Below are 27,724 nucleotides of genomic sequence, written 5' to 3' on the forward strand. Positions count from 1 at the left end.
ACATAGAGGGGCAAAGAACTGCCAGCTTACAGAAAAATGAGCAGGCGAGGGATCTCCCTTCCCCCCCTCTCTCTCACACACACACACCTATCATTACCATAACACTTTAGATAATACTGCTTGATTTTATTTATGGGCATTGAACTTCAGGGACTCATTTACATATGCACACCATGCCACCATGCCAAACTACTTTTCCTGATATGCTGCTTGAGAAAGGTTGACATGGGAAGCAGTCTTCCACACTGAAAGGAAGAAAGGCGCTCTGCCCAGCTCAAAAATTCATTTATTAAAATGCAGGTTCTAGAAGTAAAGTCCTGCCAGTTGGCTGTACATGAACTAAGTGCTCCTTTTCCTTTGTGCTATTGATAGACGCCTCCCCCCCAACTCTGCTGCTTGCCGTATTTTTATGTGCCTGGACAGATGAAGCACTTCTATGCTGCTCCCTCTTGAAATGCCTCCAGGTTTAAAGGGTAATTATGACTCAAACACAGAAGGTTTTTTTCTCTTAAAACATTCAGCCTATTTTCAGGATGCTCTTTCAGGCCTCAAATCTTTTCTTCAGTTCCAGCACCTTAGGTTGCATCAACTGCCTAGAAACTAACTGAGGTGGTAAGCTGGTGACCCTACCTAGGGTGCTCTTCTTTGCCACAGAGTCATTGGCTTTTGTTTGTAAAAAGTCTGCAGATGTTTGGATGGTGGAACTACTAGCAACCGATGACTCTACCTGTGGGTTCTCGTTGATTGGAGGTTGAAGGGTCTGGTCAGTCCTACATTCCTGTTGCAACTTGGTAGCAGTGTGGCTCTCTGGTGTAACTGGACTAGGAAAGGCAGTTTCAAGATCTGCCTTCTGGGTCAATGCCGCTTCTGATGGCTCATTGCTAGCCTCCTGGAAGGAAAGAGTTGTGGTGTCCAGACCAGGGCAACCTTGCAGCTCAGGGGCGCTGTGGACCAACACCTCATTACTTGTGCTTGCAGCTCTGGCAGACAACAGCAAAGTGTTTGACATGTTCTCTTCATCCACATAGCCCAGGAACACTCTGTCTTCAGACAGAGAATCTTCAGCATCATCCTGTTCTTCAGATAGGGCTTCGTAAAGGGCCTCTCTACTGGGCCTCCGCTGCAACAGGTCCGAAGACAACAAGGTCAATATTCAGCTCCATTATTGCAGTTACACCTCTTTAGAGGTACCCAGAGTCTGAGCTGGTAGGGCTTACCTTAGTATAGAAGTTCTCCTCTTCTAGGTTACAGAAATCTAAGCTGCGGGTCCCGTAGAGAGGCTGTTGAGCTTGGCTTGACTCCAGCAAGTTTAGTGTCTCAAAAATTTCACCTAAGAGGTCAAATTTCTCTGCATTCAGGTAACTTTCACCTCCCGCAGATTCCACAGAAGAGTCCGGGGAAGGTGATTTGAAGGGAGTTGAAACATCCCTGGAAAATAAATATATGAGAGAGCTTGACATTTCTGTATAGGTGAGGCAGTTAATAAAATACAAGGGAAACTATTTTATTAAGCAATTGGATTTAAGTAAAAGGATTTGCTAAAATGTGTGTGTCTCATTTCTTCCTCCCTGTAGGACTCTTCTCACAAAAGGTGCAAGAAAACTAATTAATATGTGTTTTGAACCTGAGAGTCAAAGGCAATATTTAGGGAGCTACCAGATAAGCTAATCTCAGTCTGGGTTTGCACAATATCACTAGTGGCATTTAAGGGATGGTCAAATGGGAGGAGTAAATTTAAAAAGCAGCATTTTGTCTCTGCCTGTTATGGTTATGTGGTGTGGTGCTGCTTACACTTATGCAAATTTTGGAGTTTGTGAAACCACAGGGCTATGCCACTTCCTTCATTTTGAAAAAGCCTCCAGTCCTGCAGAGAACTCTGAACATTATCACTGTATATTACAAAGCTCCCTGCGTGGCAAGATTTTCTATATTTGCTGTGGACACAGGCTGTATGTAGGCCCTCTATAGACTTTGTTCCATGCTCTTTTGAAAACTCCCCATTTAAAGATATATGTTTGGTTTTTGTTCAAGGAGGGTGAGGTTCCTGCATTTGCCCAGATGAGGAATTCTTGATAAGTGGTACTCATCTAAATTCCACCTTGCCACATTTTTAATGAATTTAAATTTATTTTATTTTATTTTTATTTATTTTAATTTGATTTATATGCCGCCCTTCTCCGAAGACTCAGGGCGGCTTACAATGTGCTCAGCAATAGCCTTCATCCTTTTGTATATTTATACAAAGTCAGCTTATTGCCCCCACAAACTGGGTCCTCATTTCACCTACCTTAGAAAGGATGGAAGGCTGAGTCAACCTTGAGCCTTGGCGAGATTCGAACCCTGCAGTAATTGCAGGCAGCTGGTCTTAAGCAGCTTAATAACAGGGTGCCTCAAACCCTTGTACTACCAAGGCTCTTGAGATATCTCTAAATTGAGATATTTAGCTGTAATGCAAGGGAAATAGTGTAGGTTTGACTCATTCACTAGAGTAATTATCTTGTTAATTTACCACTAGTTAAAAAGAGTTAGTGACCCCTGTTGCAATGGGTTTGAGAATTAATTGATGCTTTGTTACAGGGACAATCTTTTGATTACTATTTTCTCTCTCTCCCTCTGTGGAAAAGAAGGTAACTGTACGATGAATGTACCCTGTACAATAGGGGAGAATTAGTTTTTCCAGAGCTGATTGAACAAAGGTTTTTTTTTTTACATAGGTCTTCCCTTTTTTGTCAGTGCGGTTTGTGCAGAAGCATTTCCTAGGGGGCTGAGCCCCTTCTTCCCCCTCAGGTATCAATGGTTCTTGGGACAGACCTCTCACACACGGAGAACTCAGCTAACAAAGCAGAGCAGCTGTCAGAGGAAGAAGAAGTAGTGGAGCCCAGCTGCCCTCCATTTGCTTAGCTTGTCCTACCTTTGAGTCTCCAGTTCTGTCTCACTGTTTGTTCTTTGTGGTCGCCTCGGGCGAGACTGAAAAGAGAAGAGAACCTGAGTCCCCATGCAGCCCTGGCCTTGTAAGGGAACAGCTGTCTTTTTCTTAACAGTACTTTGAGGTTCTGAGTTTTGCCTGTATACAGATGGGAAGAAAGTCCCATCTGTAAATATTTTAAGTTACTTATTGTCCTTTTACAATGAATTTAAAAGGAAGCATACACCTGTCTGTATGCTTCCTTTTAAATTCATTGTAAAAGGACAATAAGTAACTTAAAATATTTACAGATGGGACTTTCTTCCCATCTGTATACCTGTCTGTTATAGAAATTAAGAAGAATCTGCCATAGAAAATGTCTAGCACTATACAGCAGGCTATATTTCCCAAGATTACTCAGAAAGCCATTAACAGTTCACCTGATACAGAATGAGAGAGTTTTTATCTTGAAATTTATTTATTTTTTTTATCCTGTAGCACTGTTACTTTCTGCTTTATGAATAATATAGTGGGGTTTTGGCATATTAGACCTTAGATCAGTGGTTCTCAACCTGTGGGTCGGGACCCCTTTGGGGGTCGAATGACCCTTTCACAGGGGTCGCCTAAGACCATCGGAAAACACATATTTTCAATGGTTTTAGGAATAATTTTATTGCTGGGGATCACCACAACATGAGGAACTGTATTAAAGGGTTGCAGCATTAGGAAGGTTGAGAGCCACTGCCTTAGATGGACATTAACTGACTTCACTTCACATAGCTGCTCTTCTAAGTTTTCTTCTGCATGATATACAAAATTTACTTGTAGTTAGCTGCTATTAATATTCCAGCTATTTTCTCCCCTTCAGCCCCAGGGCACAAAAGCATAAAACTGCATTCTAAGAATAATTATGAGAGGTTAAGGGCCTATGAAATGTTACTAATGTCTATTTTGTAAACCTTTGGCTGGCTACAATAAAAGTTGTTTTTAATCTCCAAACAAAATGACTGAGACTGAGCTATACAAGACATGATAGCCTTAAGATACCTTATAATTTGTTCGATTACTTACTTATGGTCTACTCCTCACAACTGCTTACACAAGTTGCACACATTCAAAACTTCCTGCCCACCTTTTTTCCAAAAATATGCCCTTCTCTGTTTCTTTTGAGTTTTGATCCAAGTGGTCCAAGAATCTTGTGGAATGGCTGCAGAGATCTACTGCAGAGGACACCCAATATTTGGGCCATGCAGCAATGAGCACCAGATCTGTTCTTCTGCTCTTGTTCATTTCCTTCCCCCAAAGCTCTCCTGATCAGGCTCCTTCCCGTCTTTAAGCCACTAACACTTCCATTCTCTCAATACCTTCCCAAAGTGCTGAGTGATTGGCAGTCGCTTTTGAAGATTCTCAGACTGCTTATTTCTGGTAGGCAGGATGGGACTGGAGATCTGAGTGTCATTCAGGGGCTGTTCTTGCTCTCTGGGCTGGCGTAAAGAGGAATCCTAGAAGAAAACAGAATCATAGAGCATAAGCTCTCCTTCCCTCCCTACTCTATTGTTTCTGGAGAGTCAAACATAGCAATAGCCACACACACAAAGTCTGAAATATGGTTGCTGGTGTGACCAAATGACTAACTAGATAAATGTTATATGAACAAAGACAACTTGCAAAGAAAGAGACCTAATATGAAAGGAAGCTATGCAATGATGCAATGGATTGCATGCAGTTACTCACAATAGTTATGGGGATACTTATCCTGAAAAAAATGGCAAAACAGAACAAATTTTTAGTAAAGAACTAGACAAACCATCGTTTGACCTTGACTCCCAATGAGTTTGGGGACTTACATGGCTATGTTGTTTTCTAAGCAAGAGTATGGAAGTGGTTTGCAATTTTTTTTGTGTGTTTTTTCCCCTTTTACTTTCCTCTCTAGCCTATATACCTGGAATTTCCTGGAAGTTTCCCATCCAGGTACTAACTAAATCAGATGCTGCTAAATTTTAAAACTTCTCCATATCAGCAATGCACTGCCTTCTACTTGGATGTTAGCATACTACATGTAGTGTTTCTCATCCTTGCCAACTTGAAGACGGATCAACTTCAACTCCTGGAATTCCCCAGCCAGCATGGTTGAAGTCCACATGTCTTCAAATTGCCAAGGTTGAAAAACACTGATATACTACCTACTTTTAACAATGAATTTATTCCTCTTCTTTCTACTTCCTTGTGGATTTTGTAACCGGAGTAATGTAACATGCAGGCATAACAACAGTTGTACAGTAAAATAGGCTACTGCTGCCATCACACTATTCCCACCCACCCCCCTTTTTAAAATGAGAAGTTTGGAATAGGAAAGAATAGTCTTACTTTTATGCGGCTCCGTATGTTTTTCAGCCGGATTTTGGCATGACCCTTGGCCTGGAAGATGCAAAACAATCTTGATAAGTATAATTTAAGGGAAGAAGGAGGGAAGGAGGGAAGAAGATAGGCAGGGATCATCCCAAGGACAGATTCAGCTGGGGGAGCATGTGTTTCCCTCCCCTCATTCCCCCTGAGCCATTATTACCAATTGTCTTGTGAAAAGGATCTTAAAAGCATCTCTATTTGTTTGATTTTAATATTTGTTATACTGTTTGTTGCCCAGAATCATTTTTGCAGAGTGAAATGGGTTTGGCATATATATTTAGTAAAATAAGTAAAATACTGTACTATAATTTATTTACAATTGTTCTGGAATTGAGCTTGACTCAAAGGGGGATTTAGCTGAAATGCTTCTAAATTATGTACATCTATATCCAGTATTTATATATCTCATGCACTTATCCATCCATATATATATATATGCTCTTTTTTATTGCACTTGTGGTTTTTTTTAATTTTGCCATTTATTTATTGTTTTCAATTCTGTTTTTTTTAAAGTTTTGCAAACAATGTATTTAAAAATAAAGAAATATATTCTTGTAAGCCATTTCAGAAGGAGAAGGAGAAGGAGAAGGAGGAGAAAGAGAAGGAGGAGGAGGAGGAAGAGGAGGAGGAGAAGGAGAAGGAGAAGGAGAAGGAGGAGAAAGAGAAGGAGGAGGAGGAGGAGGAAGAGAAGGAGGAGAAGGAGGAGAAAGAAAAGGAGAAGGAGAAGGAGGAAAAGGAGAAGGAGAAGGAGAAGGAGAAGGAGAAGAAGAAGGAGAAATTGCCTTACATATTGGTATGCATTCTTGACAGCTGGATTGGTTTTATTCTTCATAGTACTAATTAGGGCTCCTCCACTTTTCTAGGGAGAAAAGATCAGAGACAACTATTAAGAGCAAGGCACATTCCACTGCAGCTATTGAAATAAGACACTCAAGGAGCCTCCTGGCTGGTCTGACTGAGCAAAAGGAAGTTATGGGAAGTTTTGCCACAAATCACAAGTGGACAAGGAAGCTCCTCCAGTAAAATGGTGCTGAATTGCTAACTTGCAACAAATCCTTTTAGCAGCCTATTTAAAGGAGTCTCCCTGTAAAATAGATTGGAATTATCCTCATACTGGAAATGTATGTGGGACATCTTTGTGGTATGGCCAAAAGACTTAGGGCCTGGAGAGCGGCTTCATGACAAAATTCATATTCCTCCTGATCTCATAGCATCACTCTTTAGTTGTAGGTTGGACTGGGGATCAACATGCAGTATTTGAGAAAATTCAGAAAGGAACATCTTTAGCCCAATCCTAGAAGATTATTAAAATTTAGTTTGAATTCTGGCAATTCTTAGGAGGCTTGTCTTGAGAACTTATGATACCAATAGAAGAGAATATATTTAGCTCAGGGTTGAATTGTGGAATCCTTGGTGCTCTTTGAACTTGATTGTTTGCTGGCAGACATTTCATTAATTAACTAAATAACATTATCCATGCTCAATGATCATGAATGCATGGATGATGATGTTGGGTAATGAAATGTCTGCAGGCAAAACCCAAAGCTCAAAGAGCAACAAGGACTCCATAACGTACTTGTGAGCATATTAGAGGAATGTCTTTCAAACTGGGTTTTTTTTTTTATTTATTTAGAATGACTGCATGTGGGCTGCAAAAATCCAGACAACTACTAAATGACAACACTTCTTTGCTCCATCCAGTAGTCATCTGGATTTTTGCCTTCCAGATCTATCTTCACCACAGGAGCCTTATAATAACTCCCCATACAAGAATAAGTTCATCATAAACATGAGAAAATAATTACTGTAGGTGAAAACATAACTGATACTAAAAGATAAACTTCCTTCTTAGATGAAAATGTATTTCCTTACCTTGAGGCTCTCCACCCACAGCTGATAAGAGTGCATACTACCTAGGAAAGAAGAAGGGAACAGATGAGTTGCTAATCTGGCTGCAGACCCTTACAGAAATTGGGACTTGAACTGCATATTCAGAATAATGTATGTATCTGACCTACAATGTCCGCTATCTCTCAGGAGGTTGTTTTTTTCTTTGTGTATTTTTAACAGAAGTTAAAAAGTAGCCCACAAAGGAGAGGATGTTAAGAAGAGCTTAAGGGTCTTTGCATATCCATGGTCCCTCAACAAGGACACAAAACAAGGTGGGGTTTACATTACCTGAGGACAAGCTGCTGTCAATCTCCTGCTCAAAGTGGTCAGAGAAGTCCTCATCTGCATTTAGCTTATCCAGCCGGTCATTGATGAACTGATAACATTGTGAGATTGGGAAGAAATAGAAAGAAGGACCTTATTAGAATAAACAGGAAAGAACCATCTTCTATTGAAACCAAATATTTCAGTTATTCAGCTGTGGGATTAGGGCCTTGATAGTACAGTGGTCTAAAGCACCCTGTTATTAACACAGCTGCCTGCAATTTCTGCTGGTTCGAATCTCTCCAAGGCTCAAGGTTGACTCAGCCTTCCATCCTTTCTAAGGTAGGTGAAATGAGGACCCAGTTTATGGGGGCAATAAGCTGACTTTGTATAAAATATACAAAAGTATGAAGGCTATTGCTTAACACATTGTAAGCCGCCCTGAGTCTCCGGAGAAGGGCGGCATATAAATCAAATTAAAAAAAAAAAAATTAAAAAAAAAAAAGAATGCAGAGAAGCACTTATGGTCTGCTCCTGCTCTGAGATGTGGAAATATGACAAGGAAGTAATATTAAGGAGATTTTGAATTCTTCAAAGGGGTTAAGAAAAAAACCCCACTCCTTTTTTATCTTATCTTTCAATTCAGCCTTCCATCCCAATACATCAGAAATTTGAGTGCATTAAATATTTTAGTGATGGACTTCATCTATTTGTTATAGAATTTGTAGGCTCTTTGCTTGCATTACTCAGGAGTCTGTATGTGGCTGAATGTTTTCTCTATTTGCCTGGGTGTTGGCTTGGGAAGGTTTTTGCTTTGTGGGTCGAACATGATAGTAGTCCATTTTCTGCCTCCCCCAGGATTTGCTTGAAGCACTAACTGGGAATCTGCCAGGTTCACCATTGTGGTACCTCTTTGAACAGCTGCAGATGAACGGCCCGCTGGAGGAAGTCCTGCATGGCACCGGATCCCTGCTGTATGAAATTCTCCTGGGAAAAGGAGATGTGCTTTTCCTGCGAGAAAGAGGGACAGGGAAAAGAGATGTGATTGACAGCAAGTGTGACCAGGGTGGATGGATAGAGACTGGGCTAAGGAGGCTGAAAAGAAAAAGTGGTAGAGAAAATTAGAGCTGGAGAAAAAAAGAGGAACTCTCTGGAATATCATTCTGGATAATGAACACAACAGTGGAAATCACAGAACCTGTTTGCTTTGAGAATTTCTTTACAGGTCTATCCCAAACAATGGCATTCACTCGCAATCCCACATCCTAAGCAGTTTCTCTCTGTCCAGCAGCATCAAAGTGGTTCTAGAGAGGGACTTAACCGAATGTCATCTCTATGTCTGACCAGATACGGATTTGCTTCACTGAAAACTTGTCTCTGTTCTAGAATTAAGTAGGCTTTTTTCATGTCTAAAAACCCTTTAAACAAAATAATAAAAAGGCACTTTTGCATGAGACAAGGGTTTGGATTTTTTAAAAGCTCATTTGTACGAACAGCCTTCCCTTGAGTATTTCACAAAGTATGAAAAACATGCCCGAGACAGACTAACCAAACCTTATTAAGGATTTTTTCGCCCTAATACCGCCCCGCCCGCAAACTAATTTACTTGTGGCAAAGCTTAAACTCTACTTAACATGTCAATTGTTGCCACCACGAGGGTGAGGGGAGGTCTATTGGGTGTTTTTATTTGGGGATTTATTTCTGTAAGCCACTCGGAGTGATCATGAGTAAGTTGGGCAGCCACATAAATTTTCTTAATAAATAAAAATAAAAACCTAGTCTCCTGCACCTGTGAAGCTACCATACTGACATCACCCCTAAAGAGCTTGGAGGCTTAAACAAAAAGCAAACAAACAAAGGTGGTTCCCAACTACCCAAAATGGCCCAACAGCCCTTATACTTATATACCGCTTCACAGTGCTTTTCAACCCTCTCTAAGTGGTTTACAGAGTCAGCATATTGCCCCCAGCTGTTTGGGTTCTCATTTTACCTACCTTGGAAGGATTGAAGACTGAATCAATCTTAGTTTGAAGACTGAATCAATCTAAGTTTACCTATGATTTTTAATGTTTTTTTATGGATGAGTTTTACTTAATGTGTTTTGATTCATTTCATGTTGTAAATCCACCAGAAAATTGGGAGGAGGGAGGGAGAGAGGGAAGGAAGGGTATTTTTCTTTCTTATGTCTGTCCTCTTTTCCCAATCTCCAAAGTTTCTGTGGAAGAGAAGGGAGCTGTGCAGAACTTCCTCTTCTAACTGGTGGCTGAATGAACAGAAGTCTCACCAGACTGCAAACGAGTCCCACACGATAGCTGCCAAAGAGAAGCGCTTGGGCCCTGAGGAAGGCTCGGGCAACCCCATCCCCAGTGGCTGCAGATTGTTTTTTAAGCTGGAACTTCAGTAGGGAGACCTGGAGACAGAGAAAAGGAGAAGAATATATACTCACCTTAAATCCAGAGGCCTTTCCAGATACTGACTGGGTTTACACATTTGTATTAAGCAATGGTTTGTTTTAGCTATAACTTGGTGTCTAAACCATAGTAGTCCAGTTCACAAGCAATGCTATGCTAGAAAGAATGGCTTATAGTGGACAATGGTTGGATCTACATGTACCAAGATGTCATGCTAATACAATCACAGTTCTACACAGTGCCCCATGTGTCACTAGAGCAGTATCCTATCCTATGTCTCAAGTCTTGTTCCATTTTTTTTTTTTTTGGTGATCCACACCAATGTAGTATAAATTAAATGTGTCAGATTGGGCTCAGTCATGGTGTTTGTTAGGTAATTTTGGATAAGTTATTCCACTTCAGTCTAGCCTACCACATGGGACTGGTTGTAAAGATAGACCTGGGCATCATTTTAAACTCTTAGAAGAAAGAGTTGGTGTAAGTGTAATAAATCTTAAACATTGAGAATTAGGACTTTAATGATACCAGAGCTGGGCAAAGCAAAACACATTGTGACCACTAGATAGCAGCAAAGGAATACAGAACTCTAACTCTTCCAGATGTTTGCAGCAAAGGTATAAAACTTGAATCCTAAACCTTGCCTACCACTGACACTGTTTTTCCTAATTGTGGCTAGCTAGTTTTGCAACAAGTAAAAAACAACAACAACCCCACACCACTTCAAGTGTTTCAGTTGGGAAGTATCCCCTCTTCTATGTCAGTGTTGTTTTCAGGAAGGGGAGGGGGGAGAAATGTGTGTACATTGGGTTACCGTATTTTCCGGCGTATAAGACGACTTTTTAACACATGAAAATCTTCTCAAAAGTCGGGGGTCGTTTTATATGCCGGGTGTCGTTTTCCTGTAACCAGGCAGACCAGCCTGAAAGGCTCTGACGAGCCTTAAATGGCTCTGGCTATCCCAGCTCTGATGATTACAGCTCTGACGATCCCAGCTGAGTTCCCTGCAACTCAGCTGGGATCGCCAGAACCATGTAAAAGAAAAAAAGTTTTTTCCCTTTCACATGGCTCTGGCGATCCCAGCTCTGACGATCCCAGCTGAGTTCCCTGCAACTCACCTTGGATCGCCAAAGCCATGTAAAAGGAAAAAAGTTTTCCCCCTCCAGCTTGCTTACCTCAGCTGCTAGTCGCAATGCTTGCCTTGCTTCGCTTGCCTGAATCTATTCCATCAGCAAGCAACTCCCTGCCTGCAATCAAGCAAGTAGGGAGTTGTGGACTTCAACTCCCAGAATTCCTCAGCCAGCAAAGCAAAGCTGGCTGAGGAATTCTGGGAGTTGAAGTCTACAAGTCTTAAAGTTGCCAAGGTTGGAGACCCCTGTTCTATTGGGTAAGTTTTTTTCCCCTTTGGGAGCTTTCAAAAAAATAGTTAATTGGGTTTTTTTTTAGTTGTTCTTTTTTAGGACCTAGCCATTTAAAGTTTAGGAAGTTTTAAATTTAGCTTTCATATAAAAATAAAAATAAAATAAAATAATATTTGTGCAGCTTTCTGAGATTTAGTGTGTTTCTGTAGTGTTTCACTCTAACTACACAAACACACAAAATCTCACAAAGCTGTATGTGGAATTTTGTGTGTGTAATGTGTGAAAGTTGGTTTTTTGGACTTTTTGTGGCTGTGTGAGGTTCCTGCTTGTTGCAGGGGCCATTTTGGGTCTAGCACAGCTGCTTTTACATTGTGGGTGAGCCAGTTGATGTTTTTTAATTTTTATTTGGTGTGCATTGGAAGAGGGGTAGTCTTATACGGCGAGTATAGCCCAAACCCTATATTTTAACAGGAAAAGTTGGGGGTCGTCTTATACACCCAGTCGTCTTATACGCCGGAAAATACGGTACTCATAAATGCTTTGGTTAATTTGAAAATGAAACATCTGAAATCAAAGTTCACATTTAAATTGTTACATCAGGGCAAACAAGTGCTCGCAAGGAGGACAGAGCTTCTTATGTAGAGAAAAATAAAAGAAGGCTCTGAGTAGTCATAAGGATTCTAAAACATTGGCATAAAAAAAAAGTCTCAAGAAAGTAATACTAACAACATCACTTGGGAGATTTTCCAGGTCTTGGAAGGGTGATTCCATTGTATTGTTATCAATGCTGAGAATGACGACGTCTTCCAGGGCTTTGCTCCTCACACTCTAGAAAAAGCCAAGGCAGAATTGAGAAACAAGAAGAATAGACATTTCCTCAATCTTCTTACCTTTAGGTAGCCTGGCTCACAAGAGTCAACTGCTATTACAAAGATAACAGAAATGAAGAAGTAAATAAGGCCAAAGGTGTACAAATGCTCCAACCTGCTGCTAAAAAATATCCATGGAACTACCTTACTTAGGCTAATCTTAGGCCAGTTATCCTAAGGACAAGGTAATTTTGCAATCTCACCTCCATAAGGCTTGTGTGGACTCCAATGAGATAGGGCATAGGGGCGCTGTTGGCGAAAGAGATAAATGTTAGAGCTAGTACCAGTTCTTTGTGGGCTCCTAGTAGGTTAGGCCCTCCTAGATCCAGTTTCTCTCTTACAATACACTATGATAGCTTTCCAGTCCCAGTTTTCTTCCCTCTTTTAAGAAGTGCTTAAGAGGAAAATATATTTGGGAAGGGCAGGAATTCGCAGAGGGGCAAAGAAAGGGCTGAATTCCCTTTTGGTGCTGATCTCTGCAGCAAATGAAGTCATTCTTCCCTTCAGAAAGTCTTCCCTTGAGAGGTAAATAAAATGTGGCCAGCTCAGGACAGCTTCAGGCACCTCCTCACTGATTATGAGTAAACCCAAGAACTACAACCTAGCCCTACAAATGTTCTCAAAATGGTCTCCTTTGGGTGATACTCCTTTGGGTTTCTTTTCTTTTATGTACGCTGAGAGCATATGCACCAAGACAAATTCCTTGTGTGTCCAATCACACTTGGCCAATAAAGAATTATGCTATGCTATGCTATGCTATGCTATGCTATGCTATGCTATGCTATGCTATGCTATGCTATGCTATGCTATGCTATGCTATGCTATGCTATGCTATGCTATGCTACATCCAAACCAATGTACTGGATGGAGAACCATTGAAGCTGCTCAGCCTACAGAAGCTGACTCTCAACTGAGGAAGGTGCAATCACTCACCAGCAGTAGTCAAGGAGGTGTGGAGGCAGTGCAGGGATAAAGATGTGCTGCCAGTACATGGGATACAACAGGGAGGAGGAGGCCTGGACACAGGCTGTCAGCTATAGGGAGATGAAAGACACACTTTTCATTAGATAAGACTGACCCTCCTTGGAAGTTGAATAAGGAGACAGGGCTTTGCGTAACTCTTCTTCCCAAAGTAAAATGCGAGCAGTACTTTCCTCCCAGACATGCAGAGGATTCAGAGAGTAGTGGCTGAGATTTAAATCAGCAGCCTCCTAGTCACTACTCATGCAGGGATAGTAAACATGGAGGTGGAGGGAGCAGGTTTGTGTCTGTGGCTTACTCTTTCCACATGCTAAACTGTCCTGTTTCCTGTCAGCCTTGCTTTGGGCATTAGGGAGTAAAAGGCCCTATGAGGATATCAGGATAGACTGATACTGTGCAGCCACCAAGGAGCACAATCAGGGAATATGCCCCAGTTCTCTGTTTACACCTTCACTGGATACATGGAGGAGGGTCAGGGAATACAATTAATTGATAAACCATCTCACAAGGCATCAGACCAAAGGAGCCACCTTTGTGAAAGCTTTGTGCCAGGTGATTTCATTGTGTAGATGGAAGAAATGCAGATTCCTTAAGCATTGTCATTTCTAATTCTTTCCCACCCAGGTCCATCTTAGCTCTGAGCTCTTTGCCTTGTCTTTCCTCCAGCCGCTCAGCCTCACCGTGCTGAGCTTGCTGCTGGTGAGCAGGATCCGACGCTCATGGAGGAGGCTTGCGTAGAGGTGCAGCATGTTGTTCACATCCACTGCCACGACAAACTCGGTCAGATTTCTCTGGGGAGAGCCAATACTTAGTTAGGTTCTCTGGTAACAGCTTCAGCAACCAGATCTGTCTCTAGCTCCATTCCTCTTTATTCTGTTTTACCCACAGCAAGTCAATTAATCTTCTCTTCTTTACCACTTTTAGTGGGGGCTTTAACTGACTTTCAGAGTCTGTTTTTAATGCCAGATCTTAACTCTGAAATGCAATTAAAAATAGTACAGAGAAACATGTGCAGTTTTTGCCATACTGTAATCACATTCAGCCCTGCAGATTTGTGATTATGGAGGTGATCTTTCAAGGCTGGGGGCTTCTGACTTAAAGAAGAAAATTGTCCATACAAGGCAAGGTATTGCCATATATTCTGTGACAGAAATGCTATAACTTACATTGTCAGGGATGGTGGGCAGTTTGCCAGGATCAGGGGCAATGAAATAAGCCTAGAACAGAGAAATAATTAATTACTTTAATTTAATCTAATTTAATCTTTTATATTTGTAATGTAATGACTGCCTACTCCAGAAGACTCTGGGTAGGCATATGTAGAAGCAGAGAGGTGGGAATAGTGGCATTAGTTAATGCAAGCAACAATCTAGTAGATATGTAAATAGAAGGAATCCAATTAAGGCTGCATGCTACATTACACCACAATATTTGTGACTGATCTTAAAATATTCATATTTAATTAAACGGAGACATAGGATATTGTAATTTAGGGAAACATCATAAGGAGTGTTGATATTTGAACTTTTCTTCTATGTATTGTACATTATTTTTCCATTTTATTTTTCTTCCCAGACATCCAAAGCTGGAAAGAGAAAAAAGAATAAGAAATTGCAGGCATATCTTCCCTCGTTCCTAAATTGTACCTCATAATTTTGATTGAGGAAATAGTGGCTGCCCAATAAAATTAGCAATCAGATTATCTTTGCCCAAAATTACACTTATTAAATGACAAATCTATGGAAAACAATTATGGATTTTAATGTAACATAAGGAACAGTGATTTGCAGCCCATAAGCCATCCCAGAACCAAATCTGGCAACTTCAGAGCATCCTGAAGTCACCCTGCCATCATTTGTTAGTGAAGCTAATTCTCAGCAACATTGTTTTGAAGCAAAAAAAAAAAAAAAAAAAAAATAAAGATAAAAGATAGCACAAAAGGCACTCATTTGGACTATTGCAGAATGCTTTACATGGGGTTGTCCTTGAAGACCAACTAGAAGCTTCAGCTGGTCCAAAACACAGCATTGCAAATGAATGCATCTCATTATGCCCATGTGACAATGCTGCTCTGTGAATTGCAGCGGCTTCCAACACGCTTCTGCGTGTGATTCAATATGCTGGTTATCTCCTTTAAAGCTCTATATGACATAGGCATGGGTTACTTGTGGGACTGTCTTCTCCCAAGAACATGTGCCTGCCCCACATTTCAGGTTCCTTCTTTTACAGTAGAGGATTTATTGTTTCTTTTTTGTTGTAGTTTTATACCTGCACCACCCAGAGACACATTGCTGGAAATGTGTGGCTTTATACAGTTAATAACATCTTACAAATTAAGTAAGCATTTAGAAAAACCAAACTATATTTTTTTAGTCCACTTTCTTGAGTTCATCAACACAAGAGCATACTACATTATGCGTGGGCAACACCTTCTGGCCTGCATAAGATACAGTCTATTCAGAGGCAGTATTTGATCCTTCTGAATGGAAAGCAGAAACAGTTCTAGGCACACTCCATGCATACAACAGAATGAGATGAGAACAAGCTGGTAGAATTATGATCCCTCCCCCACTGGGTGGTCTCCAGATGTTTTGGAATGTAACTCCCATAACTCAAGAGGCTATCTTGTTAGAAAGCAGGGCAGTTGAATTCCACTGCATCTGAAAACTGAATTATGCTCATTTTTTAAAAAGATCCCGTTATGCAAAAAATGCAAATAAAAAACAGATGTAGTCAGAGGAGGGGCAAAGCAATGTCTGGACTTGACATTCATTTTTGTTCTACTTTTTTTATTCACAAATGTTTATTGTGGTAAGTCTTAAAAATGAGAATAAGATTTCTTCCACATGCAACTTCAACTGGTAAAGCCAATTCTGCACATACCTGGAGGTCGCAGTTATTCCTCCACAGCAACAGGGACATAATTTCCATAAACAAAGGAAGCACAGGTAAACCCATAGCAGGCATCAGATTGTGACTTACCAATTCTGCTCCAGTGTCCAGATCCCTATTTCTGTTTTGCCTGTTCAGATCTGTCTCAGTAGAAATTTTCAATTTAGTTGCTTTTGAGCCCTTGTACAACAAAAGGTGATTGAAAAATGAAGAAAAGATGGGATTAGTATTCTGAGCCAGAGGCAATTAGTAAATGGAAATCACAGAAGCCAGTAAACATGCCTAATAGTTCTTCCTCTATCTATTTTCCCCACAACAGCAACTCTGCGAGGTGGATTGGGTTTAGAGACAGTGACTGGCCCAATGTCACCCAGGCAACTTTCATGTTTAAGGCGGGACTAGAACTCACAGCCTCCTGGTTTCTAGAGATGAATGTATCTTTGCATTTAATAAGCAGAAGATTTTTAAAAGTACAATGTTAGGCTGGGGGGACAATGACAATTAATGGGCAAGAGGATTTAATCTTGAAATTTATCAAATGGAAAGTGACCACCCTCCATTAGTATCATTCCAGGATCAATGGAAAGTTTTTCCACAGGATCAAAGAGAAAGGATTAAATCCCTAAACTTGTTGTGGAACTCCTCCTTCCAGCTGATTCTAGAATCTCAGTATGCATATACTACCTTTCTTTCTTCCTCATGCATACACTGACTCACTCCTGATTTCTTATGAGGTGCCATCCTCATTTGGCTTGTGGGTGTAATTGCACTTGCTGAACTGCTGCAACTCCCACACACTGATGATTAAAAACTGATGGCAATGTGGATTATCACCTTGGAATTAAGATTGAAAGGTGAGTATGGTACTTACAAATTCAAGGGTGATGGGGCTGCAGAGACTAGGCACAGGGTAGAGATACAGTGCAGATAAGAACTCATCCAGCTCCGTGAACTGGCAGGAAGATAAAGGCAGAAGTTATACCCTTGAATGAAAATGTTAGGAAGAGCAATAAGGGGAAAGAGGGTCTCTGGAGGGATCTCTGGCCTTGGAATGGATCCAAAGTGCTTATTCTTACCTGCTCTTTGGCTACGTTTTCTGCAATGTAGTTCAGGATCTTGTAGAAAACTTCAAACCAAGGTAAGTAACTGAAGGAAGAAGCAATGGCAGCATATAAAATGATTTTATCATAAATACATGTCTTATATCTATATACTTTCTGGTTTGATCACTGTCCATTTCAGATCAAAGCCTCTTCAGGTGGCAGAGAAAAGTGTTTTGGACTATAAGTCATATAACTCCTCACCACTGGATAGGTTGAGTGTGGTTTATGGACATTATTATTTAAATACCAAGGAGGCTGGTATTGAGTTGCTAATCCTTAATGTATTACAGGTATGCTGCAAAAATACAACCGCAAGAATGGCAGAAAAACAATTTTCTGTTTGTTTCCTGCATTCATCAACCATTGATGAATGTTTGCAATGCATGCAATGGCAGTGTTCACACAATAATGTTAACCAAACAGTGTAATGATTTCAACAGTAATCCTGCCCTCAACAGTCACTACTGGTCAGAGAAAGAAAGGAACAATTCCAATTTGGTATAAGGCTGCTTCATAATCTCCTACTGACCATGGCAAGCTATATGGTTTTAGGAAGTATTTCATTTGTGGTTCTGTAGATCGAAGGCTTGTTGCTATCTTATGGGTTAATTTTATTACAGAGTGAAATAATTTTTAAACACTCAAAGCAGCTCAATCATCTCATTCTGCAAAAGGTGGAGTTGGGAAAGAGAGCTAATAGTTACTAAGCTAAAGGCCACTGATGGGCTGTGTTTACTCAACGTGCTTAGCCATTTATTAAATTTATTTTCTGAGAATCAAATGAGCTGGATTTGTACAATATGTTAAAACTTCCATGCCTCTAGCCCCAAGCTTAAGACAATAAAACTAAATATGTACTGACATGATCATTACACTACTTGGTTAACAGTATTGTGTGAACTTTGCATCAATCAAAAAGCAAGATTTCAGGTGGCAAAGTTGTGAATCATAATATAATCTCTCAACCTTAACATTATTACTTGTTTTCTAGAATACTTCCTTATGTACTGTCTGCAAATAATGATCTGAATTTCTTCTGCCTGATACTTACCTGGTGCTTTTCCATTTAAGGAGAAATATATTTCATTAGCAGCCAACAATCCAGAAGGCTAAAGGAGAGAACTGGAGACCTTTGCACCAATAACCTTAGGATTTATCCAGAAGGCAAATGACCCCATTTCCCCTACCAAGAGGAAGATTGGAAAGAAAGATCTGGTGCATCTCTATTGCTGCATTTTCAGTGGAATCTTTTCTTCCCATCGAGCCAATAGAGTATTTCCACAATGCTCAAGAAGTTCAAGAGGGCTTCTAAAAGGACTTACTTGAGACCTCCTACCCAAGAGGAGCCCCTTGTACCTGAGTAGACACAGGCAGGCTTGGAAGCCGATGGCCAGTCGACAGAAGCCAAAGTGCTGTTTCCCCTCCATGTCGGTGAGGGCGAAAGTGAAGTGCTGGACTGTGGGACATTCCTTAGCCCTTGGAAATAAATGGGGAAATAATATCAATGAGAGATATTATGATGGAGAAGAAAGCAACCCAACATCCTACAAAGGCTGACCAATTTATCACAGCATACATTGTTGTAAGCATTGCCTATTTTGTTATGTTAATTATATTCCTTAATTCACGGGTAAATTATAAGCAGGGCTGATAAATTCCCCCATTCTCCCTTTCATCTACATAGGCCAGGGGTCTGCAACCTTAAATACTCAAAGAGCCATTTAGACCCATTTTCCACAGAAAAGAAAACACCGGGAGCCACAAAACCTGGGTGGGAGTGGCCAACTCGATATCACTCACTTCTACCAGTCACATGACCCCCCTAGCCACGCCTACCCAGCCAGTCATTAGGGCTGAGAACCAGTTGTTAAAAAACACCGGGAACCACAAAATCCTTTTGACATCTCTCTCTCCCCACTCCCTCCCCCCCTCCCTCTCTCTTTGTATCTCTCTGTCTCTGCCCTGGCCGCTTCTCCATCCCCCACCATCACCCTTACCTTCTCAGGCCAGGTAAGGAGTGACTGGGAGGGGAGGGCGAGGGTTGGGGCCAGCCAGTGGTGGGATCACCTGACAGGGAGCCACAGCAGATGGCCCAAAGAGCCGCATGCGGCTCCGGAGCTGCAGGTTGCTGACCCCTGACATAGGCATACAGAAAAACACATAAACATGTGCATATATGTAAGTTTTCCCTCCTGGGAGCAAGGAGAGAGTTGTTCTTTGCCAAAGACAATTCCTGTTTAGCAGGTTGGGACAAGCATGGCAGAGTTTGGGATAGGCATGCTGGGGGTAGTGAGTGAAAGCCTCTCCTGCACAATCCCAGGGATGCACCCAACCTGGGATCAATAGGGTTAGGAGGAGCAATGTAAAGCCTCCATGTCCAGTAGCCCTGACCATTTGTTTTTCTTCTGCCTTTGGCCACAAGGAAATGCCAGTAGAGTAAATGAAGTCCTAGCTCACATGGAGATCTGCATTTGCATTCAAGCCAAGGTGAATCCAGCTCCTTTTCAAAATTATAACCGAACATGTGGAGGTTGGAGAATGAAGGAAACAAAAGCAGCACACATCCTCTCCTCTTTACTCAATTTGAGTTTTTCACAATTTAGGTGAATGCTGAACAAAGCTGAAATGGAAACATGAATTCAAAGTTTCAAGTAAGAGATGCATTTCCACCTAAACTGGATACAGATGAGAGCCCTAAATGGAAGATATTAGAGCAGGTGTATCCGACCCATGAGCCATGGGCCATATGTGGCCCTGAATAGTAATGCCCCACGAGATTTAAAAAAATAATAACAAAAAATAAAATAAAATAAAATAAAGGAAGTTTGTTATTTACATACATTAACTATGTTATATATTTTATATGTGGCCCCTTCACTAAGGGTGGCCCAGGCTAGCCAAAAGGTTGGACATGCCTGCATTAGACATTTATAAAATCATGCACAATGCAAAAAAAAAAAAAGATAATGGGAAGAATGTCTCATAATGCTGAGGACCAAGAAATTTGAAAAATGGCAATTTGAGACATACAAAAAGATGTTTTTTTCACTGTGGGATAGATACAACTTTGGTAGTGTTTGTGGATGACTTATAATTTGGAGATGAGGGGATCTACCCTTTCTTATCCTATTAGATCTCTAATAAGCAGGGTTTAATACAGTGGTGGGTTTCAAAACTTTTTACTACTGGTTCTGTGGGTGTGGCTTGGTGGGGTGTGGCAGGGGAAGGATACTGTAAAATCTCCATTCTTACCCTACTCCAGGGGAAGGATACTGCAAAATCTTCATTCCCTCCCCAATCCAGGGAAGGTTACTGCAAAATCCTCATTTCTTCCTGATCAACTGGGACTCAAGGCAGAGAATAGATGGGGGCAGGGCCAGTCAGAATTTTTACTACCGGTTCTCCGAACTACTCAAAATTTCTGCTACCAGATTTCCAGAACTGGTCAGAACCTGCTGAAATCCACCTCTGGTTTAATACCACTAATCATGGAATCTGTCTGTGCTGTCTGTGGGAATTGGGGAAACTGTTCTGCAGTGGTTTCACTTCTTCCTGAATTGGTGGACCCAGTAAGTATTGATGGAGAAGAGATAAAAGTGTGCTAGATTGGGGGTGGGGGTGGTTCTGGAGTGTTACTGATACCTTTTCTTTTCAAATCATGACATTTATTTTGCCCTTTAAAAATCCCCCAAGATTCCCCAAGCAGTCAAATGAATTGGTTTGAGAAATCTGGGAGCTACAGAGTGAAGATAGCACGGGGTGTGGGGTTGCTAGACTATAACTCAAAAGATGACTCAATACCATTTGTGAGCCAAGCTGCTGTGTAATTAATTGGTACAAGATGAGTAGAGAGTAAATGGTTAAAATGGCATTAAAAGAAGATCAGTGGTGGTTATTCTTGGTGACACTATGTAGAAGCAGCTTGCCAGTGAGTATTAGTTGCTGGCAGGTGAGGATTCTCCCCTTCCTGGTTGTTCATGGGCTTTCATTGAGGTTGGTTGTAGGAAGTCACCAGTGAACCCTTACTTGCTTACAGTACTTCCACTCTCCTATTCTCTTTGTATCTTTTATGTAGATTTTCCCCAACTCTGGCTTGAAAGTGGAGATTTCCCTTCATTCTTTCAATTGAAAAACACTTATGAGATGAACATTTGCCCACTCTGGGAGGAGCCTTGTTCTTTCTTCCCCTTCCCTACATTCAGTTCTGGGGAGGGAGGGTGCCTTCAAACCAGAATAATGACTCATTAGAGACAGAGGAAGCACCCTTTCTAAAGTGTCGACATATCTTCCTGCAAGGAGTGATTGAACAATCCATTCTAATGAGAACCATCTGTTTTCAGTAGAGACAGAATGCAAATAGACAAAGCTGGGTCTAACTAGCAAGGTGGAAAACTCTTCCAGTGGATGAGAACTTTCTCTTCACAGTAGGCCTTTTATTTTAGTTTATTTCCTGTCTAAAGAATTACTGCTCTAAGATCAATAACTGATCCTGGGAGATTAAATTTACCTGATCTGGACTACAAGAATCCAGAAGACCATAGCCACTACCAAAATTTAAGAGTATTTTCTAATGTGACTTGGCAATCATATGGAGATTTCTAGCCCAAATCAGATATGCTCTCCCACTGGTTTAGTATTGTGATTTTGCCTGAATTAGATACTGATTTCTGTCTCTTACAGAATTATTGATAAACAGTGACCTTTCCAATAGAACAGAGAACAACTACATCATCTTTTTCATTATTGTTAATTTTAATACTTCCAATAGAATTTAAGGCATTAGGCACATATACAGCTCATTCATGCAGGAAAAAGACATTGTGAATATTTTGTTTCTCCCTAAATGCAGCTTGTTTCAGTATAGATCGGTTCACATTAGGGCTAGTTTAAAGAGTTAGTAATGTATAGAAAAAGACAGTTTGGTGCAAGGGTTTAAAACATCATATTAGAAACCGGGAGACCGTGAGTTCTAGCCCCATTTTAGGCACAAAACCAGCTGGATGACTTTAGGCCAGTCACTGTCTGTCAGCCCTAAGAAGGGCAAACCATTTCAGCAGATGGAAGCAAGCTAAGGGTATAAAACAGGTTACTGCTGCCTGCTTTTCTGATCCTGGGGGTGTTGGTGGTAGTATGTGCCTTGAATCAATGGGGATTTGGGGCACATGGATCTACTCATAGGCTTACACAGCTCCTTATTAGCTAATGGGCACATCAGGATAATTGGATTTTTGAGTGTACACGCCTTAGCTAATACAGTTGTAATACAGCCAACAGGTAAATTGAGTTTATGGATTCTCGGTCTGATCTAATCATTGATTTTGTTAGTCAGTGGATAGATTTGGTTGACAAGTCATTTTACAAAGTAGGATTTTATTGCATGGTGAGCAAGGCTGTTTTGTTCCTAGATCATTTTATCAACACAAAGGCCTATTACTTTTAAAGCATTCTGTATTTTCCTCCTCACTCACCATCTGATTTTCAGGAGTTCATCTACAACAGGGCTATCAAACTCCCGGCTCATGGGCCAGATGCATCACGCACTGGCCACACCCATGCCCGATTTAGCAAAGGGGAAAAAAGTCCCAATACATCAGGTGATGCCGCTGTGATGATGTGAGTTTGACACCCCTGATCTATAATGTTAATTTAGAGCTGGGTGTAAATGAAACATTCAAACCTTGTGTTGCCCTGGGCTGCTAAAGTTTGACCCTGGTTCACACATAAACAGAGAAAGAGACCGAGTGATGAATCTGTGTATCAGAAAAAGCAGAGTGGCCAGCTTGCAGAAATCAGAAAGCAAAATTTTCTAGTCACAGAAGATTGCTCGTTAAATCTCTATTAAAGCAGTGGTTGATTTAAAAAGTCAACAAACTTAAATTGCAACCAAGCATCTTTTTAATTTTTTTAAAGTGCATATCCATATCAACTGGAGAATTCCCATTGCTTACCTCTCTATATCAAGAGGGAAGCAAAACTTGGGTAGCATCTGGATTGATTCCTATAAGAAGAAGAAAATATCTTTGATCATTATATCTCAACAGTCTCACAGAAGCACAAGAAAGCGTAATCAGGAAATCACTTGCATAAAATATGGAACATTATGCAAACCTATCCATGAGTACTTGGAAGGAATTCCCAATTACTGTACTGAATTCGATTCAGACTACATTATTTAAATACCACAAGTTACTCCTATATATTTTATCAAAGAAATGTTTTATATCTTATAGGTTGCCCTCATCAGCCAGTTGCATCTCCCTCAGAAAAATTTCATAAGGATAGGGTTGTTATGAGATCCACTTGTGCCCCTGACAAAGAAAATTCTACTCCACTACCCCAGTTTCAGAAATTTATGTGATTATTCTTCAGAAACATATATTTATGGTTGAACACATAACACGTTATCTGAAAAGATAATTGATCACTCTCTTTAATAGAGCTCATATCAGGCAAGCTTGAGAATCTTCTAACTGTCCTGCTTATCTTCTGGTCCCAATTATCTATGAAAGCCAATGCCCTGGGCCAGTTTAATTTCTGGGTGCAGGTTCATAATATACAATGATAAATTAGAATCTCAAAGAAATCAAGCATATCATGAACAAGCTACAGCCTAGGGCATGCACGCCCTTGAACTGGCCTTAAAATATTTAAAATAGATATATGCTGGGGGTTATAGCCTATAGGATCTTACAGATAGTCCTTGCTTAACAACAGTAATTGGGACCAGGGACTGCTGTTGCTAACTGTCATTGTCACATAATGTCATGCTTTACAACCACAAGTCTTAGCAATGGCAATTCCAATAGTGTCCAGTTATTGTTGTTAAGCCAATCACCATGGGTCGTTAAGTAAGGACCTTACATGACCACAGCTTCCAAATTTGCTTATGGGAAGTTGACAGGGAAGGTTGCAAATTGTGATCACATGACCACGGGACACTGCAATGGTCAGAACTTTATTTATTTTTTATTAATCAAATTTATGTAACTGACAATCTCACAAAATGTGACTCTGGGTGGCATACAGCAACTGAACGACAACAAATATAAGCCTAGTGCCCAGATTGTGATCACATGACTGCAGGGATGCTACAATGGCTGGATCTTTGAGAATCAGTTGTTAACTAATTTACCACTCATTCAGTGTTGTTGTAAGTTTGAATGGTTGCTGAATGAATGGTTGTTAGCTGAGGACCAGCTGTACTTGATTATCTAACTGGCGGGGGCAGCAAAAATATAGAAAAACAGAAAAAAAGAGCTTAGTCCTCTCTAAACTAGCATTCTGTTTTTAGCACAACTCATACATGCATATATACCCATCCCATCATGCTCTTTGCTTTCAGGGTAAGAACATTAGAGAAAGTGCAGAAAAGAAGTAAGAAATAGTCAGCCAAAAAGATAATGGCATGTGATATTTATCCATAAAGACATTAAACAACTAAGGAGACATCTCATTTCCCCGGCTATTCCTTGCTCAATGCTGAGCCATTCATATTCCTTCTGTTTTCATGTGTGCTTTACCTTTTTCATAACTTATTGACATCTAAACTTTCAACTGCAGAATTGAAATAAATGCCATAAATAGCAATAGCACTTAGACTTAGATTCCACCCCATAGTCCTTTGCAGCCTTCTGTAAGCGGTTTATAGAGTTAGCATATTTCCCCCAACAATCTGGGTCCTCGGAAGGATGGAAGGCTGAGTCAACCTTGAGCCGGTGAGAATCAAACTCCTGGCACTGGGCAGAGTTTATCTGCGCCACCAGAGCTCTAAATAGATGCTAAGAAATGAATTCTTAGAATTATAGAGATATGTTGAAGAGTGGTATTGAAGTAAATGCTATAGATTAATTCCAAGAAATGAATTCTTACAATCCATAATATTTACTTAAATTCTATTCTTTAACATGTCATTTTAATTCTTATAGAAATTAGCTATTCCCATGCTAATTTCTAAAGGACCCCTTTGTACATCTCTTCACTATATCCTAAATAATTTCATCACTTTTATTTTCAATTCTAATCACTGCTAGAGGCTTGGTAACATATTCAGTCCTTTTTGCTGACTTCCAAACAGATTTTGGTAGCAACCATTTTCTTATGTGTATTTTCCTCTGTATCCACGACAATTTTATTTAATTTTCAAACAAGGATCCTTTTTCATACTTTCAATTTCTGTAACTCAAAATACTTATGTGTCTATCTGTAACATCTGGAGCCTTGATAGCACAGTGGTCTAGAGCACCCTGTCATTAACACAGCTGCCTGCAATTACTGCTGGTTGAATCTCTCCAAGGCTCAAGGTTGACTCAGCCTTCCATCCTTTCTAAGGTAGGTAAACTGAGGACCCAGTTTGTGGGGGCAATAAGCTGAAAATATACAAAAGTATGAAGACTATTGCTTAACACATTGTGAGCCGCCCTGAGTCTCCAGAGAAGGGCGGCATATAAATCAAATTTAAAAAAAAAATGATTTGTTTCACTCTCTTTCAACCTCTTTTCTCATCTCCATTCCATTCAGTTGGGAGACTAATCTTGTATCTTTCTTCCTGAATTTGTTCTATTTTTATTCTAGTTTCTTTCCTTTTCCTTTTCAAAGATCCACTCCTGACACTGCCAAAGAACAGCTCATCTCATATCCAGAACCTCTTATCACCCTTGTATCCTTCACTAATCACTCAGGATTTCATCACAAACAATCAAGTCAAGTAATTGTTTAGATTTAATCGAATTGCTTTGGCATATGTTTGTATGAACAGACTTACACTTAAGCCATGTAAACAAATCCCTTTTTAAGCAAATACCAAATAATCTCTATTCTCATTGATTCTTGGATCCCAAACAGCGCAATCAGATTTTTGTACTCTCTCATTGAGAGTGTTGGATAAAGTCCCTCGTATCTCTTCTCTAGTTCCTCTGTTTTCATCATTCTCTGGAATATAAAACTGCTTTTACATGAGATCACAACAATCTAGATAGCACCAGTTCATATTTTTTGACATACAGCTTAGTCCTTCCTTTCCTAATTAAATCTGCATCTTCACCAACTCCACTTTAAGATCTGACCACCTTCACTCAGGTTACATCCTTTCCCTTTCTCTTAGTTTCACAGACACACAATATATCTCTCTTCATTTCTCTCATCTCATTTATTATCAATGTACTTGGTTAATTAACTCCTATTACATTCTAGTTGATAGTGAATTTGCTGCCCAGCTTGGCTTGGGTCAATTGAGGGTTTTACATCAGGCTGTTTAGTAAGATAGAGAAGGTGTTGACTAAGTTACAATCTTTTTTATACCTATTTCATGGGCAGCATTCTCCGCTAACAACTCAAGGTTTATCCAATTTATATATGCTACAATTCCAACCAAACTCCAATTTTACCCTGAGCATGTTCCTTACGACTCTATGTAAGCTAGCTCCTAATATAAATGGCTATTTTCCAAGTTTATGACCTGTATCCTATCATGTAGAAGGTTTACACAGTGCACAAATTCACATTCAGGATTCCATGATTGCAAATCAGGGCAGGTTTTTAATTTACAAAACCTAGCTGTTTGAGGAGATCATGAGTTTTAATAAGTTTAGATGTTCATGCTGGCAGAAAAAAAAAAAGGAGCAGCTGGCACGCATTAGCATTCAGCATATTCATGATAAGACAGGATTTCAGAACTACAGAAGGAGAGGCAGAACAAAGTGGCATATAAATTTGTGCTGATTTTTGGAAGGCAAAGAAGTTAGAGTGGAGAGCTAAGAGAGATTTAGATTAACAGAGTTGGAAGGGACTTTGTAGGTCATCTAGTCCAACCCCCTGCCCAAGCAGGAGACCCTATACTAGTTATGTAGAAACTCTACAAAGGAGGCAGACCTGGTCATCGAAGTCCAGTGGGAATTGTCTACGCACTTGAGGATCTGCACAGAAAAACAGAACAGAGGTCAATATACAGAACCCAGGCATAACCATTTTATTGTAAATGAAAGCAAGTTCCAGGTTCTATTTTTTCCATGTTATCCAGACTGTGGTTTTCTCTTGCAATTTCTACATTTTGGAGATTCAAATTGTCTCAACCCTATTATCCTTTAAATGACCCTTGAATATCCGGCTCTTTCCCCAGCCACTGCCTTAAAAAGTCTGTTCCTTGATGGGAATTTGATTCAAGTATTAGCTATATTAATAACTGGGTTGTATGTTTTTAATCTGCACAAGAATGTGCCTGACCTAAAGTGATCCTGCTGGCTTTTACGACCAAGGGAGGCGTAGAACTCACAATCTTCTGGCTATTAATCCAGCACTTCGACCATTATATCAAAATGCCAAGAAAAGTAGGACAGCAAATCTCAAAGGGGGTGGGGGGAGGGGGAAAATCAAATAAAAGAACAGTTTTGTAAGGGTTGGGGGCAGGGGTGGGTTCCACTTACTTTTACTACCGGTTCGCAGTGGGAGCACGCACGCGCGCTTCTGCGCATGCGCAGATCACCCATGATGATGTTGGGGCGGGTGGGTGTAAAACCGCCGGTTTTACTACTGGTTCTGTAGAACCGGACCGAACCAGGAGCAACTCACCACTGGTTGGGGGAGACTAACTACACAGTTTAAGACACCAATTGCCAGCAGTTATTCTGATTCCTGCCGTTCTCTTGTTCTT

At 40.4% G+C, this 27,724-nt stretch overlaps 1 protein-coding gene across 1 annotated transcript in view; it reads right to left on the reverse strand.

Annotated features, from left to right (window-relative positions):
• Positions 1-249: 249 nt before the first annotated feature.
• DENND1C (DENN domain containing 1C) overlaps positions 250-27,724 on the reverse strand; it is a 30,569-nt gene continuing 3,094 nt past the window's right edge. The window contains exons 3-23 of the mRNA XM_070935250.1: positions 26,947-26,990; positions 23,028-23,077; positions 18,436-18,555; positions 17,053-17,122; positions 16,848-16,928; positions 16,067-16,156; positions 14,251-14,301; positions 13,765-13,875; positions 13,037-13,137; positions 12,307-12,352; positions 11,961-12,062; positions 9,750-9,875; positions 8,375-8,476; positions 7,490-7,577; positions 7,184-7,224; positions 6,099-6,170; positions 5,273-5,323; positions 4,270-4,407; positions 2,912-2,967; positions 1,218-1,428; positions 250-1,120 (exon numbers count right to left, since the gene is read on the reverse strand). Coding sequence (XP_070791351.1) covers positions 542-1,120; positions 1,218-1,428; positions 2,912-2,967; positions 4,270-4,407; positions 5,273-5,323; positions 6,099-6,170; positions 7,184-7,224; positions 7,490-7,577; positions 8,375-8,476; positions 9,750-9,875; positions 11,961-12,062; positions 12,307-12,352; positions 13,037-13,137; positions 13,765-13,875; positions 14,251-14,301; positions 16,067-16,156; positions 16,848-16,928; positions 17,053-17,122; positions 18,436-18,555; positions 23,028-23,077; positions 26,947-26,990 — 2,330 coding nt within the window. The 3' untranslated portion in view covers positions 250-541. The remainder of the gene's footprint in view (positions 1,121-1,217; positions 1,429-2,911; positions 2,968-4,269; positions 4,408-5,272; positions 5,324-6,098; positions 6,171-7,183; positions 7,225-7,489; positions 7,578-8,374; positions 8,477-9,749; positions 9,876-11,960; positions 12,063-12,306; positions 12,353-13,036; positions 13,138-13,764; positions 13,876-14,250; positions 14,302-16,066; positions 16,157-16,847; positions 16,929-17,052; positions 17,123-18,435; positions 18,556-23,027; positions 23,078-26,946; positions 26,991-27,724) is intronic.

Source organism: Pituophis catenifer, unplaced genomic scaffold, assembly GCF_029215685.1.
Source record: "Pituophis catenifer annectens isolate HBS135680 unplaced genomic scaffold, rPitCat1.0.hap2 SCAF_2, whole genome shotgun sequence".
Taxonomy (NCBI): Eukaryota; Metazoa; Chordata; class Lepidosauria; order Squamata; family Colubridae; genus Pituophis; species Pituophis catenifer.